Consider the following 13,652-nt stretch of genomic DNA (forward strand, 5'->3'; position numbering starts at 1 on the left):
GCATAGGAGGTGTATCTTCCCCTGTGTGAATTATACTATTTTCACAAATCTGGGTGTTGAGTTACCAATACCATATAGTATTTCCAAATCCCAGAAATCCATTGGGAGGCCAGAGAGTTGGACCCAAACAGGGGTTGCCATAAATTGCTCCTTATCTAGGTTATAACATTCCTCCTAGCATCTCATGAATAGGCATGCATTATGGTAAAAATATGGATCGTTTTCAAAAACCCTTTCCTTATCTTGCAGGTTTGAGAATATTACCGTAAAGAATCCTCTGGCTCCTAGTTTGAGTTCTATATGACCTTTTGGTTGTCATTTCTTATGTATCCATTTTATCAGATCCTTCTCTCTCGGCCAAACTCTGATGAATTTGCATATCATCGCATGGTCCTTCATATAGTTGCGGTATTTTTCCAATTTGTTCAGTGGGATTACAAAAACGAGGTTTCTCCATTGCACATGGCAGACATTGCCCTTGACTTCTTGCTTGCCATCGGCCTCTAAGGACAGAGCCATTGTTCGGGTCGGTGGCCTCAGAGGGGCTAGGTTGATATCGGGTTTTCTTGCTTGATTTGCTGGCTATTACATTAGGGTAGGAGGGGATCTCTCCCCCCTCTCTGAGGCTTGCATCACCTCAATTAGTTGCAGGTCGTGCATTGCCAAGTAGAGCCCTCAGGGTTTGTCAGTATTGTACACGTCTCCAAACCCTAAATCATTTGCATCGCGTTCTCTGTCATTTTTCACAAAGATGACAACATTGATTAGGTTTTATCATAATTATTATTAAATAAAAAGGAAAATTTTATTTATTTATATTTTTATAAATATATAATAATATAATTTATTGTATAAAATAATTTAGGGAAAAAATTGTATATAGATATACATGAAAATTTTATATTATATATTATAAATTTACAATAGAATAATAAAAAAATGCATCTATTATGTTCGCAATCATTCAATATCTTAATAATGTAATAAAGCAAATATTTCATATTTGTGTTTTGTCATAATGGTCCAATAATATTTTTTTATAGTAAAATAAAACTGTATGATCAAGAGAAACCACCATGTGATTGAATTGACAATAGCTAAAACTTATGGAGCAGGAGTTCAAAATAGTGCATGTGAGTTTTAAATGATTTTATTACTTATATGTCTTTTTTGGGTTAATTAGTAACATAAATTTGGATTGTCTAGGATAAACTACGATGTGATTGTATCAGAATTGACATTGAAACTCACGGCTAAAACTTATTGAATAAGAAATAGAAATATTGCAGGTCAATGTTAGATTATTTTGTTTACATATGAAAACAAATCTGATAATGTAACATTTAGTGAAAGAATAATGGTTAATTTATTTTTAGCGAGAACAACAAAATTTTAATTTTTTTAAACTTAAAAATAAAATTACCAAAATAGTAGGATTTGAAAAATAGAAATACAATAATATATATGTGTTAAGGTTAGGTAGGTGGGACCATTTATTAGGGATTTGAAACTGTAACGGATAGAAAAGAGTTTCTAAAAAGTAGTAAAGTGTGTTTAAAGAGTACATCTATTTACTATAAATCTAAAGTTGTATGAATATAAACTTTAATTTTTTTAAATAAAATTATTATTTAATTTTTTATATTATAAAAATCAATTATGGTCAAATTTAATGTTTATAAATTTTATATTAATATTTATTTTATAAAAAAAAAAAAAATATTTACCAATTTATTTTATAATTTGATTATTATTAATAATAACATTGTTATTATTATTATCACCATCCATAATTCAGGGTAGGTTCAGATTTAATATATATATTTTTTTTTTTTTTTTTTTTATTATTATTTAGATTGAATGACTTAAAAAGTAAAATGTCGTAAGTCATTTAAAAAAAATAAAAAATATTTGTTTAACCATCTTGGGAGGCATAAGTTTTTTAATTTGATATTAATGATTAATTCAAGTGAAATTTAATGTTTTATTATAATTTGAAAAATTATATAAAATTAATTTTTTTTTTTGGATTTGAAATGTTTATATTAGGAATAACTTATATGAGACAACTTAATTAATAATGGTATGAAGTATTATATAAATTATAAGATTTAAAGTTCAAATCCTAGTGGATCAAACAACCAAAAACTGTTAATATTAGTGATAGTATATGGTTTTATATATAGAATTAAGGTTAAATAATACTAAAAGAGTTCTCCGTGAATATGAAGAAGATTGACCTTCTTGCGGCCACTACTTAAGTTGAAATTACCATTTGATTCCAAAGTAAAATCTAAAAGTGTATCTTACAATGAGCCCCTTAATAGTACACTCATTAATCTTTATCATCAATTGGAAATTTTATGACAAAAAAATTAAGTCCATAAAAGCCACAAAATAATCATTTTAAGTGATTTAATTTACCACATTAAATAATAATAAATCAAGTCAAAAAACACTTTTAAAAATAATAACTAAAAATAATTATCTCTACTCTCAACTAATTAAGAATTAAATTATAATAAAATTTACCACATTAAAAACTGAAAATACATTTAAAATGTAAATATTATAAATAAGTAAATTTGAGGGATCTTTTAACTTGATTTCATGCTACTCACTGTAGGTGGAAGAACATGAACAATTGACTTGCATTGAAGGAGCATCTTTACAACAAACTAAATAAGCAAATCTTGTGCCTCCCACCAATCTAACATTTCCAAGCATTATTGATATTTCCAAGTCTTCTTGATGATTTCAATTAACTTATTGATTTTCTACTTCTCTTAGAAATATGACTATTGTGGCATAATATATTGCATAATGAAATTATTGATATCTCCGTGTCTTCGGGATGGTTTCAATTAACTTATAAATCTTTTATTTCCTTTACAAAAATGAATATTGTAGCATAATTTACTGCATCATGAAATCTTGATGGTTGAACCTTTTTATATTTATCCAATTAGTATCTAAACATTCAACCTAAAAGAACCATTAACTTTTAGAGTTTTGATATGTAATCTAGCAAACCAATATGCACAAATTTTGAATATGAATTTAATAAAAACAAATTTTAGATGTTAGACTTTTGTGATCCATATTATGAAAAATAATTTCTTTCTTATCAATCACATCACTAAAATTTAATCCATATTCGATCTTCATATGAATTATAACAATGCTAATTTAGAAATTTTAGATTATAGTAAAAACTCTCAAACTATAAATATTTAATAAAAAAATAATTCTAAATTATTTTATTGAAAATATTATTATTTTTTTTTATAAACCTTTTAAATAAAATAATTCTTATTAAAATAAAATAATATATAATTATTTCTAATTAAAATTTTTGTTTTAAATATTAGTATTATAAATTTTTTGTTTTAAATATTAGTATTATAAAATTTAAAATAATATTAATATTATTAACATTAGTATTATTCAAAATCAATATATATGATTTCTAGGATGGTTAAATTAATAAAAGAAATTTACAATAAATAAATTTATAAAATTTATAATATAAAAAATATTAAAAAAACACTTTGATATAAAAAAAATATATTCTAAAAAAGTTTCACAAAGAAATACATAGTCCCTATGTAACACACTTTATTCATATACAAACAAATAATTCAGAAACTCAATTCATTTTTATATAAGCAAATAATTCAAACACTCAATTAGTTTTTTAACTTAACAAATAATTCGAACACCCAATTCATTTTTATCATATTTAAATCTAAAAATAACAGTTTAAAATAATTCTGCATGGTAAGAACAATATCATTTCTGCTTATCACCATCATAAACAGCAACATTTCTTTCTCAAATATAAATGATACAGCAAAATATATACACCAATTAACCAAACGCATACACATAACTGGGACAGATGTGTCCTCAACATTGAGTTTAATGCTGAAGTTCACAAGATCATTGGGAGAGCAAAATATATATATACCAATTAACCAAACTCATATACATAAGTGGGACGGATGTGTCATCAACATTGAGTTTAATGCTGAAGTTCACAATATCATGGGGAGAAATACATATTGATTTTATACCGGCTGCAAGGATCTGCCTGGCCTGAATGGGAAAGCCTCTCCACTTTTTCTAAATTTTTCATCAAAACCACGGTTACACATTAGCTAAACCTTTCAGTAAGCTTAGGATTCCCACGTCAGCTTTTGTCATTCTTCCTCTTCTCAGTCTTTCGGCGATAATAAAAGCAAGTTCCAGTGACTGTGAGGCATTCAGTCGAGGATCACAATGTGTATGGTACCTAGATTTGAGATCGTCTAGAGTTACTACTCTAGATCCACCAATACATTCTGTCACATTTTGTCCTGTCATCTCTAAGTGGACACCTCCAGGGTGGCTACCTTCTTCTTCATGGACATCAAAGAATGCCTTGAGTTCATCCTGAGAAAATGGCATGGAGAAACAGTTTACATACCAACAGATCACTTAACATTGGTAACATGATAGTTCAGTAAGATTACTAAATATGGATCGTCTTCAATCTATGCGGATTCTGTTCATGGGAAGAGCAATCGGCAAAGTTGATTTAACAGTTTACCCCAGAACCCAACACATATTGCAAGACTGGATAAGAAATCAACCCCAAAATTTAACATGGCCAGATTTTTTTTCATATCCACTGGGTTTTGAATCATCAACTTTCACACACGAAATGTCTTAACAAAACAGCCTGTTGCTAACTATTCTTGAAGTAGTGAGCTTGCATAGAAAACCTATTATCCACTTAGAAAATTTCAAAGCTAATCTGTCCAATTGATGAATCATAAATAGGGCACTTATTTATTGTTTAAATCTGCTTATGTATTGTTGCCAGTTAAGAAAGAATGGACATGGTTTCAATCTTCTTATTCATGGATCCTTACTGTGATGGTTGGATCTTGATTAATGTATCTGTATCACTGTTTGAACCTGCTTATTTCAAGTAAAAGATGAGCATGATTTTGAACCTGCATTGTTCCTTGTTAGGAGAGATGGGCAATCTTTAAATTCCTGTATTGGAAAATTTTAACTGTTGGAAAATCCTTCATCATTATTAAAAGCTTAAGCATGACTTACCCGGATAGCATCAAATGGACGTGTCTTCAGCCCAGAAGGTGCTTTAATTGTGTTACCATGCATAGGGTCGCTGACCCATGTAACAATCAAGCCTGCCTGACGCACTGCTCTGATCAGATGGGGTAGCTTCAACCTCAATTTCTCAGCACCCATTCGGACAATTATTGTCATCCTCCCTGGTTTATTTGTAGGGTTCAATATCTCACAGACCTTCACCAACTCTGCTGGGTCCATTTTATCACTAGCCTGTTAAGTAGAAATCCATATAAGTTCACAAACAACATGAAATGCTTCCGAGGAAAAACAAACATGGACTGCACCAATCTATATAACATTCCAGGACATATCTTTGCAATGTTCAAAGAATTAAGGAAAGTAATGGCATAACTAAACAAGGAATATACCGTAAAAAGGAAACTACCACCGCAACTGAATAATTTTCCACAAAAATTAATACCAGAAATCAATAAAAAAATCATAACAAGAAGATAGTATCGATTTTATAACATGTATCGTATTAGAAATCTAAGATTTCCCATTTTATTTTAGTGATGTATATTTCAACTAACTCAATTAAAAAAAGCGCTTGGCTTTTCCAATTTCTGTTTTATTTTATAACCTAATCAACATAACAGGGTATCTGCACTGAAATTACAACCAATACAATTGGGCAAAGCCAACACCCAATTATCAGAGTGGTCACAAACCTGCTTGGAGTATCTGTCAGGTTATCATATTTGTCACCTCACACTTCCTGTGGCAAAAAAGATGTATGAGGACGTTTGAACACATACTGAAAGATATCACTTAAAAAAAAAACGAGTTTTCGCATCTAGATGTTATAGTGATTCAATTAGCAGCTCCGTGTGTTTCTGAGGAAAAGATTTTGACCTCCCGAACAGATGCTCTTCCCAGCTTGCTTCGGTAGGCACGGAAAAGGGAAAAAACTATTAATGATGGCTATCATCCTATGTACTCTTTGGTGGCTACAGAAACTTAATAAATAGAAACAAACATTATTTAATATTAACTGGCTAGGTCAGATGGTGGATACGTTGCCCAGGAAAGGAAGAAAGATTTCCTGAGTAATATTGGACCCTGCCCAGATTCGAAACTCTGTTAACTCGCATAGTGGGCTGGTGGGCAGTTGCATGTCCCTTCCCTTCAACCTCATATCTCTTTGGTGACAAGAGGCAGGTCTACTGATTTTCCTAATTATTTTTTTTTAAATGAAGAGAACTACCAAAAATACTGACGGTTCCACCTAGCCATCTTCATCTGGATTATGGATTCTAAAAATATTCTGAATCCCAAATCAAATTGACCTTACTCTTGTCTCTCCAAATCCAAAAATGAATGGATTCCAAAAATATTCTGAATCCCAAATCAAATTGGCCTCACCCTTGTCTCTCTAAATCCAAAAATATTCCTAGAATCCACAATCCAGTTAAGTTCACCGGTTCCGCCCTACAATGATTTTACCAATTTCTCCCTCTGTGGAAAAGCAATATTGCCTTGACAACGTTGTCCCCGTACACTCATTATAAAACTACAAATAAAACTACAAAAACCAGAAGCAAACATAATCTATTATGCAACAATCTAATGATTATACTCATTATAAAACTGCAAAAGCCAGAAGCAAACATCATCTATTATGCAACAATGTAATGATTATTTCTTGAAACTAGGCAGAATTTTGAATGCGCAGGCTGGAAGTATGGATGGATGATTGTCTCCAAGTTCCAACCCGCCCATGTCTGCTTCTGCCAGTTTCGAAGCAGTAAACCTTGAGGTTTGGCATAACCGAACAAACAAGAAAAGGTAGGAGCATTGAAATTTTGGTACCTTGAGACCCAGAGGATTAGCGACACCTCTCAAGAACTCAATATGTGCACCATCAAGCTGCCTCGTGCGTTCACCAACCCACAACATATGAGCAGAGCAATCATACCACAATCCAGAAGTAGAATCTTCCCTGGTCATTGCTTGCTCATATGGGAGTAGCAAGCATTCATGGGATGTCCAGAATTCAGTGGAATTCATAACGGGATGGTCAACTGTAAGGCCACAGGCAGACATGAATCCAAGAGCTTCATCGACACGATGGGCAAGCTCCATATACCTGAAACGCATATGCATTATCAAGAACAGAAAACAAGAATATATAGAGGAGTTCAGGAAATCTTTGTCATGCCTTATAGAAAACGAGAATGTAAAATTGTAAATGAATTTGGAAAGCTTTTGCAAAGGCCTGTGAACAGCTTACTTCTCCCCTTGCTCGCTGTTAGAGGTGAAATCCAAATTCCACTGAATAACACGTTGCATTGCTGCATAACCTCCTGTTGCAAACGCCCGAATAAGGTTGAGGGTTGCAGCAGCTTGGCAATAAGCACGAACCATCCTTTGAGGATCTGGCAGCCGAGCTTTCAGATTGAAAGTATCACCGTTAATATTATCTCCTCTGTAACTTGGTAGTTTCACACCATCCACAGTTTCAAAATCATCTGATCTGGGTTTAGCAAACTGCCCAGCCATTCGCCCCACCTTAGACAGAAGAAAACTCATTTTTAGATAAGCTTCTATTACCAGAGCAAATTCAACCTTGCACGAAAGCAAACTCTTCCTTAACTTTGCAAACTGTGCCTTTTGCTTTGTGAATCTCTGATATTCTAATTTTAAATGCTATAGCATACAATCTGTTTGACCAGAGACTAGGATAAAACATTGAGTTCTAAAGGAAAACTCTTCCTTGTATCTGAAACAATATAAATTTTCAAGCAACGTGCAATTTGTTTCATGAATAGGAACTTACTTTGATTACAGGCATTTGCCCTCCAAACATGAGCACAACACCCATCTGCAGGAGCACACGCAAGGTATCTCGTATGTTATTAGCATTGAATTCCTTAAAACTCTCTGCACAGTCCCCTCCCTGCAGCAGAAAAGCCTTCCCCAGAGCAGCTTCTGCGAGCCTTTCTTCCAGTTTCCGTGTCTCTCCGGCAAATACCAGAGGAGGAAAGGTCTTCAAAAGATCCACGACAGACTCCAGTTCTTCAGCATCTGGGTATTGGGGCAGCTGAAGGGCATTTTTGGATTTCCAACTGTCAAGTGTCCACCCAGTAAGAGAGCCTGGAGTGGAGGAGGATGATAGAACTCCAATTTCGGGAACCTGAACAGCATCAACTCTAAGTGCCAGCTTCTTCCTCTTAATGCCCTTTGCTCTTGCCAGCATTTTCTGATTCAATGGACTGTAGAAGCCACAGTCTTCAGCTGTCCTTCCCAAGGGCTTGTTCAAGGGCAACCGAGATCTTGTGACAGACATTTGTGAAGCAGCAAATGCCATTATTCGCACAAAGTTTGAGCCAAAAATGGCGAAAAACAGAGTGATGACTGAAGGAAATGGGGATTAGACTTCACAGGAAAGTTATGGGACGCAACATACACTGATTTGTGTAGTTGATACTCTCAACCAAATTGAAGAAGAAGGTCGAAGAGCACCCACAAGCAGGCTCTCTCTGAGTCTGATCTCTGCTACTTAAAAGTCTAATATGGCACATCAAAGGTAAGGCCTTAAACCTGAGTAAGGCGTTGGTTGTTGGAACCAGAAAAATCATGTGATGCACATGCACTGTTTGCATGAGGAGTGACAATGGACGGGACCAAGCAATTGACTGCCACGATTTTCACTACAAAACGCCAAGGAGTCACATTGGACAATAAAAGAGTAGGACTCCATGATCGACTCAATTATATACCGTTTTAACTGTCCAGGATGCTTTGAAAAGATAGTGGTTTGTCCTTGCTTCATTCACTTTCAATGCCAGTCATATCCTTAATTTAACAAGAATAAGAGTATAAATTGCTGGGAAATTATAGTGGTCATATAGTGGTATACCATTTTAACTGCCCATGATTCCTTGAAAATATAGTGGTTTGTTAGTGCTTCATTCACTTTCAATGGCAGTCATATCCTGAATTTAACAAGAATAAGGCGGGTAATTTGTTTTTTAAATCTAGTAATATAATTTTTTTTTTAATTTAGAAATATAATTTTAAGATTGTGATTATTTTATTATTAAAATAATTCTTAAATATTTTGTTTCTCTAAGTTACACGATTCAAATTTATTCTATAATTTTAAAAAATCAAAGTTATTATAAATTTTAAAAATCTATAAGAAATAGACAAAATTGCCAAGAAAAAGCAAATACATCTATTGCTTAAAGAAAGCTTTAAAAAAAATAACTGTCCTATTAGGCACGGGAATTACAAATTGTGCAAGTACACTTAACTCAATTATGAAATGTACGACAAAATTGGCCCACCCACACACATAACACCACAAATAGCAGAACTGATAAGTAGCCCAAATAATTGAATGGAGGTATAAGGATCATGCACAGCTTATAACCACAAACTTGTAACATTAATTGAATGAATATTTATGATAAAATATCATCCATAGTTTACGTCTTTCTTCAGATATAAGCAACTCGCTTTGAGATCACAACAAAACAATAGTCTCGGTTTCACAAGAAAAACAGAAAAAAATTGAATTTTAGCCGGGAAGATACCATATGTACCACGAGGAGAAAGAATATCTGGGAATATTCATCAAGATAATGCCAGGAGATGACCGCACCAAATACATTCACATGGAAAAGCATTAATAAAGGTTCGACTGATAGTGAGGGTAGAGAGGGGGACCGAATCACCCCGAAATAAAGACAGTAAAGTACACCAAACTCAATTATGCAATGCAAACGTCAGTAAGACATACTCAACACAATTATAAAGTCCATATGTTAAAATTGCAATACAAAACATCTCGAACAACAAAATTTATAAATACTCCGAATAATTAACTGAAGGCCAAAGCACGTGAAGAACGCAAACCACAAACTTGAACATCCATAGATGGTCAAGGAGGTTTCTATGATACATTATCGTTTATAATTAACCTCTTAAGAGCTAAGCAAGTTACATCCATATTGGTTTTGAAATCTAAACCAAATGTATTAGAGATTAAATAATGGCGAGCATCTTCCATCATTAGAGGTTAAACAACGTGTAAGTAACTTGAATCGTTAAACCATATGTAAATACCTTGAATGGTGGTAAATGATAGTGTTTATATAAAAATTTAAAATCTTATAAATTGAAATTAGTTTGGTCGGTTAAACAACATGTAAGTAATTTGAATTGTCAAACATGTAAATACTTTGAATGGTTGTAAATGAAAGTGTTTATATAAAAATTTAAAATCTTATAAATTGAAATTAGGTTTGATGGTGAGGGGATTTGAATGGTTAAACATGTAAATATTTTGAATGGTTGTAAATGAGAGTGTTTATATAAAAATTTAAAATCTTATAAATTGAAATTAGTTTTGATGGTCAAGAAAATTGTTATTATTTTTTTAATTCAAATTAGTTTTGGTAGTAAGGAAAATTGTTAACTTTTTTATATTCAAATTCAATTTTAATACGTAAAATGTTAAACTCACAATAAATATTATTTCTTGTAATGTCTTCTAAATCTATTATTTAAAAAACCCCTTAAAAATAAAATTTATTATAAGAAACAATTTTAATATTATAAAAAGAATTAGTGTGCACAATCCACGAACCTTCTTTCCTACACAAAAATCAATATGATGATCAAACTGTCGGGAATAATGCTTAATTAGTTATGTAAATTTCTATTTAGTGTTCTCTGCAAAAATAAGGCAGCAAATTGTTAGCTGCAGTAGTGCTGGAAAATAAGGCAGCAAATTGTTAGCTGCAGTAGTGCTGGAAATTAGCTGTAGATTGATTGCAGAGTTGATTGACAAATATTTTAGTAATAGTTTTAGTATTTAAGAATGTAGTTTATAGTTGAATTAAAATATATGAGATTTGCAGCATTGGTTAGCTCACATAGTCACTGTGTTTTTTAATTGCTTTATCTTTTATATGTTTTTTTCTTCATAGTACTGTTTTCTCATTTGGCTGGAAATAAGTCATTTCATATTCTACATGTGGTATCAAAGCAGGTAAAATAATTTTGGGTTAAAGCTGTATTGTTGGAATTTCGCCAAAGTTAATCATGTCGAATTCTAACCAGATGCTAGTTCCAGAATTTGATGGCAACGATTATGATTATTGGTGCATTAAGATGCTAACCTTTTTGATTGGAAAAGATTTGTGGGAGATTGTTGAATCAGGATATGAAGAGCCAGCTGACTGGAATGCTCTTATAGCCAATGAAAGAACAGCAAGAAAGGAAGCAAGGAAGAAGAATTCTCAAGCTTTGTTTCACATTCAGATAGCTCTTGATAAGAGCTTATTTCCAAGAATATCTGGAGCAAAAACTGCCAAAGCTGCCTGGGAGACTCTACAATAAGCTTACCAAGGTAGTGATCAAGTTAAGGTGGTCAAGCTTCAGACATTGAGGCGAGAGTTCGAGAATTCGAAGATGCAAGAAGCTGAAAGTATCAGTGACTATTGTGTGAGAGTCAAAGATGTGGTCAACAAAATGGCTACACTTGGAGAAGCTGTAAGTAATGAAGTTTTAATTAAAAAAGTATTGAGGTCTTTAACACATAGATGGAATCATGTTGCAATAATCATGGAAGAAAGTAAGGATTTAACAAAACTACAGTTTGATGAATTGGTTGGATCTTTGATGTCTCATGAAGAAAGATTGAAGGATACTTTTGAAGCTGTAGAGAAAGCTTTTTCCTCTAAATTACAAATTACAAAGAATGAAGATGCAAGTAGCAGTACCAAAAGCCATCAAGGTCAAGGTAAATGGCAAAGCCAAAATTATTCAAGAGGTAGAGGAAGAGGTGGCTCAAGTGGAAGAGGTAGTTTCAGAGGAAGAAGTAGAGGTAGATTTGATAAGAGAAATGTTCAATGTTACCATTGTAACAGGTATGGTCACTTTGAAAGAGAATGCAGATTGAAAGAAGGTAAAAATGCTAATTATGCTCAAGAAAGTGGTGAGTATCCTCAAGATCACTTATTTTTATCTTATGCCAAAGGTGAAAATACTAGTAAAGATGTTTGGTACCTAGATTCTGGATGCTCTAACCATATGACAGGGAATGAGAAGTTCTTTTCAGCAAAGGATGGAAGTTTCAAATCCAAGATTCAGCTTGGTGATGATAAATCATTGGAGGTTGCTGCCAAAGGAGCTATGGAGGTCCAAACAAAAGAAGGTATAAAGAGTATTCATGACATTTATTATACTCCACAATTGAAGCATAATTTGTTGAGTGTTGGACAGCTATGTGAGAAAAATTATAAAGTAGTCTTTGAAAATAAGACATGTACTATCTATGATAAGAATAAGGGAAATAGGGTGATCACTGTTGTGCCTATGACAAGAAATAGGATGTTTCCCTTGAGGTTTGATGAACATAACAGCAATCTTGCTAATATGGCTTATGAGGATTCAAGTTGGTTATGGCATCTGAGGTATGGGCATTTAAATTTTCACAGTTTGAAGTTTCTAACCTCACATGCATTAGTTTCTGGTTTGCCCAAGGTAGAAGAGCATAAGGAGGTTTGTGAAGGATGTGCTAAAGGAAAGCATGGAAGGGAAAGGTTTCCAAAGGGAAGTGCATGGAGGGCTCATTACCCACTTCAGCTTGTTCATTCAGACATATGTGGTCCTAGGCAGACTAAGAGTTTGGGTAAGTCATCATATTTCATCACTTTTATTGATGATTACTCACGAAATTGTTGGGTATATTTTTTGAAGGCCAAAAGTGAAGCCCTGGATACATTCAAGAAGTTCAAAGCCCTTGTAGAAAATGAGAGAGGGTGCAAGATCAAATGTTTGCGGACTGACCGTGGAGGAGAATTCTGCTCAAAAGCTTTCCAGAGTTATTGTGATATGAATGGCATCAGGAGGCAGCATACTACAGCATACACACCCCAGCAGAATGGCACAGCTGAAAGGAAAAATCGTACTGTGGTTGAAATGGCAAGATGCATGCTACAAACTAAGGGATTGAGCAACACTTATTGGGGAGATGCAGTTGCTACAGCAGTATACATCCTCAACCGTAGCCCCACCAGTGCATTGAAAAATATGACTCCTTATGAAGCTTGGTATGAAAAAAAGCCTAATGTTAATCATTTCAAAGTTTTTGGTTGTTTGGCTTATGTGCATGTACCTGATCAGAATAGAAAAAAGTTAGATGCAAAGAGTGAGTTATGTATTTTTATTGGGTATAGTGAGACAAGCAAGGCTTATAAATTGTATAATCCTCTAACTAACAAGCTTATTGTCTCAAGAGATGTAATTTTTGATGAAGGGGGAGTTTATGGTCATCAAAAAGGCCATGTTGAGAAGACAAAATCTGTTTTGAATGATATAATTGTTGATAATGATAATGAGCAGCCAACTAATGTTTCTGTAATTAGTGGCTTAACTCCACCAAGCAGCGCTTCATCAATTTCTTCAACATCAAGTTCAAGTCCAACTTCTTCTCCAAGTTCTAAAAGGAAGGTAAGAAGATTGAGTGATATTTATGAGAGGAGTGCAAATCA

The 13,652-nt window shown here is 33.2% G+C and overlaps 1 protein-coding gene across 1 annotated transcript; it reads right to left on the reverse strand.

Annotated features, from left to right (window-relative positions):
• Positions 1 to 3,945: 3,945 nt before the first annotated feature.
• Positions 3,946 to 8,733, reverse strand: LOC149232585 (phospho-2-dehydro-3-deoxyheptonate aldolase 2, chloroplastic-like). Its single transcript, XM_089379448.1, has 5 exons — positions 7,925 to 8,733; positions 7,379 to 7,656; positions 6,958 to 7,234; positions 5,110 to 5,355; positions 3,946 to 4,434 (listed from the first exon to the last, which is right to left on the reverse strand). Exons 1-5 carry the CDS (start codon positions 8,453 to 8,455, stop codon positions 4,150 to 4,152), a joined length of 1,617 nt encoding a protein of 538 aa, XP_089235574.1. The 5' UTR covers positions 8,456 to 8,733; the 3' UTR covers positions 3,946 to 4,149.
• Between the last annotated feature and the right edge of the window lie 4,919 nt (positions 8,734 to 13,652).

Source organism: Pinus tabuliformis, chromosome J (assembly GCF_031772625.1).
Source record: "Pinus tabuliformis cultivar Carrire ecotype Pingquan chromosome J, CPIR1, whole genome shotgun sequence".
Lineage (NCBI taxonomy): Eukaryota > Viridiplantae > Streptophyta > Pinopsida > Pinales > Pinaceae > Pinus > Pinus tabuliformis.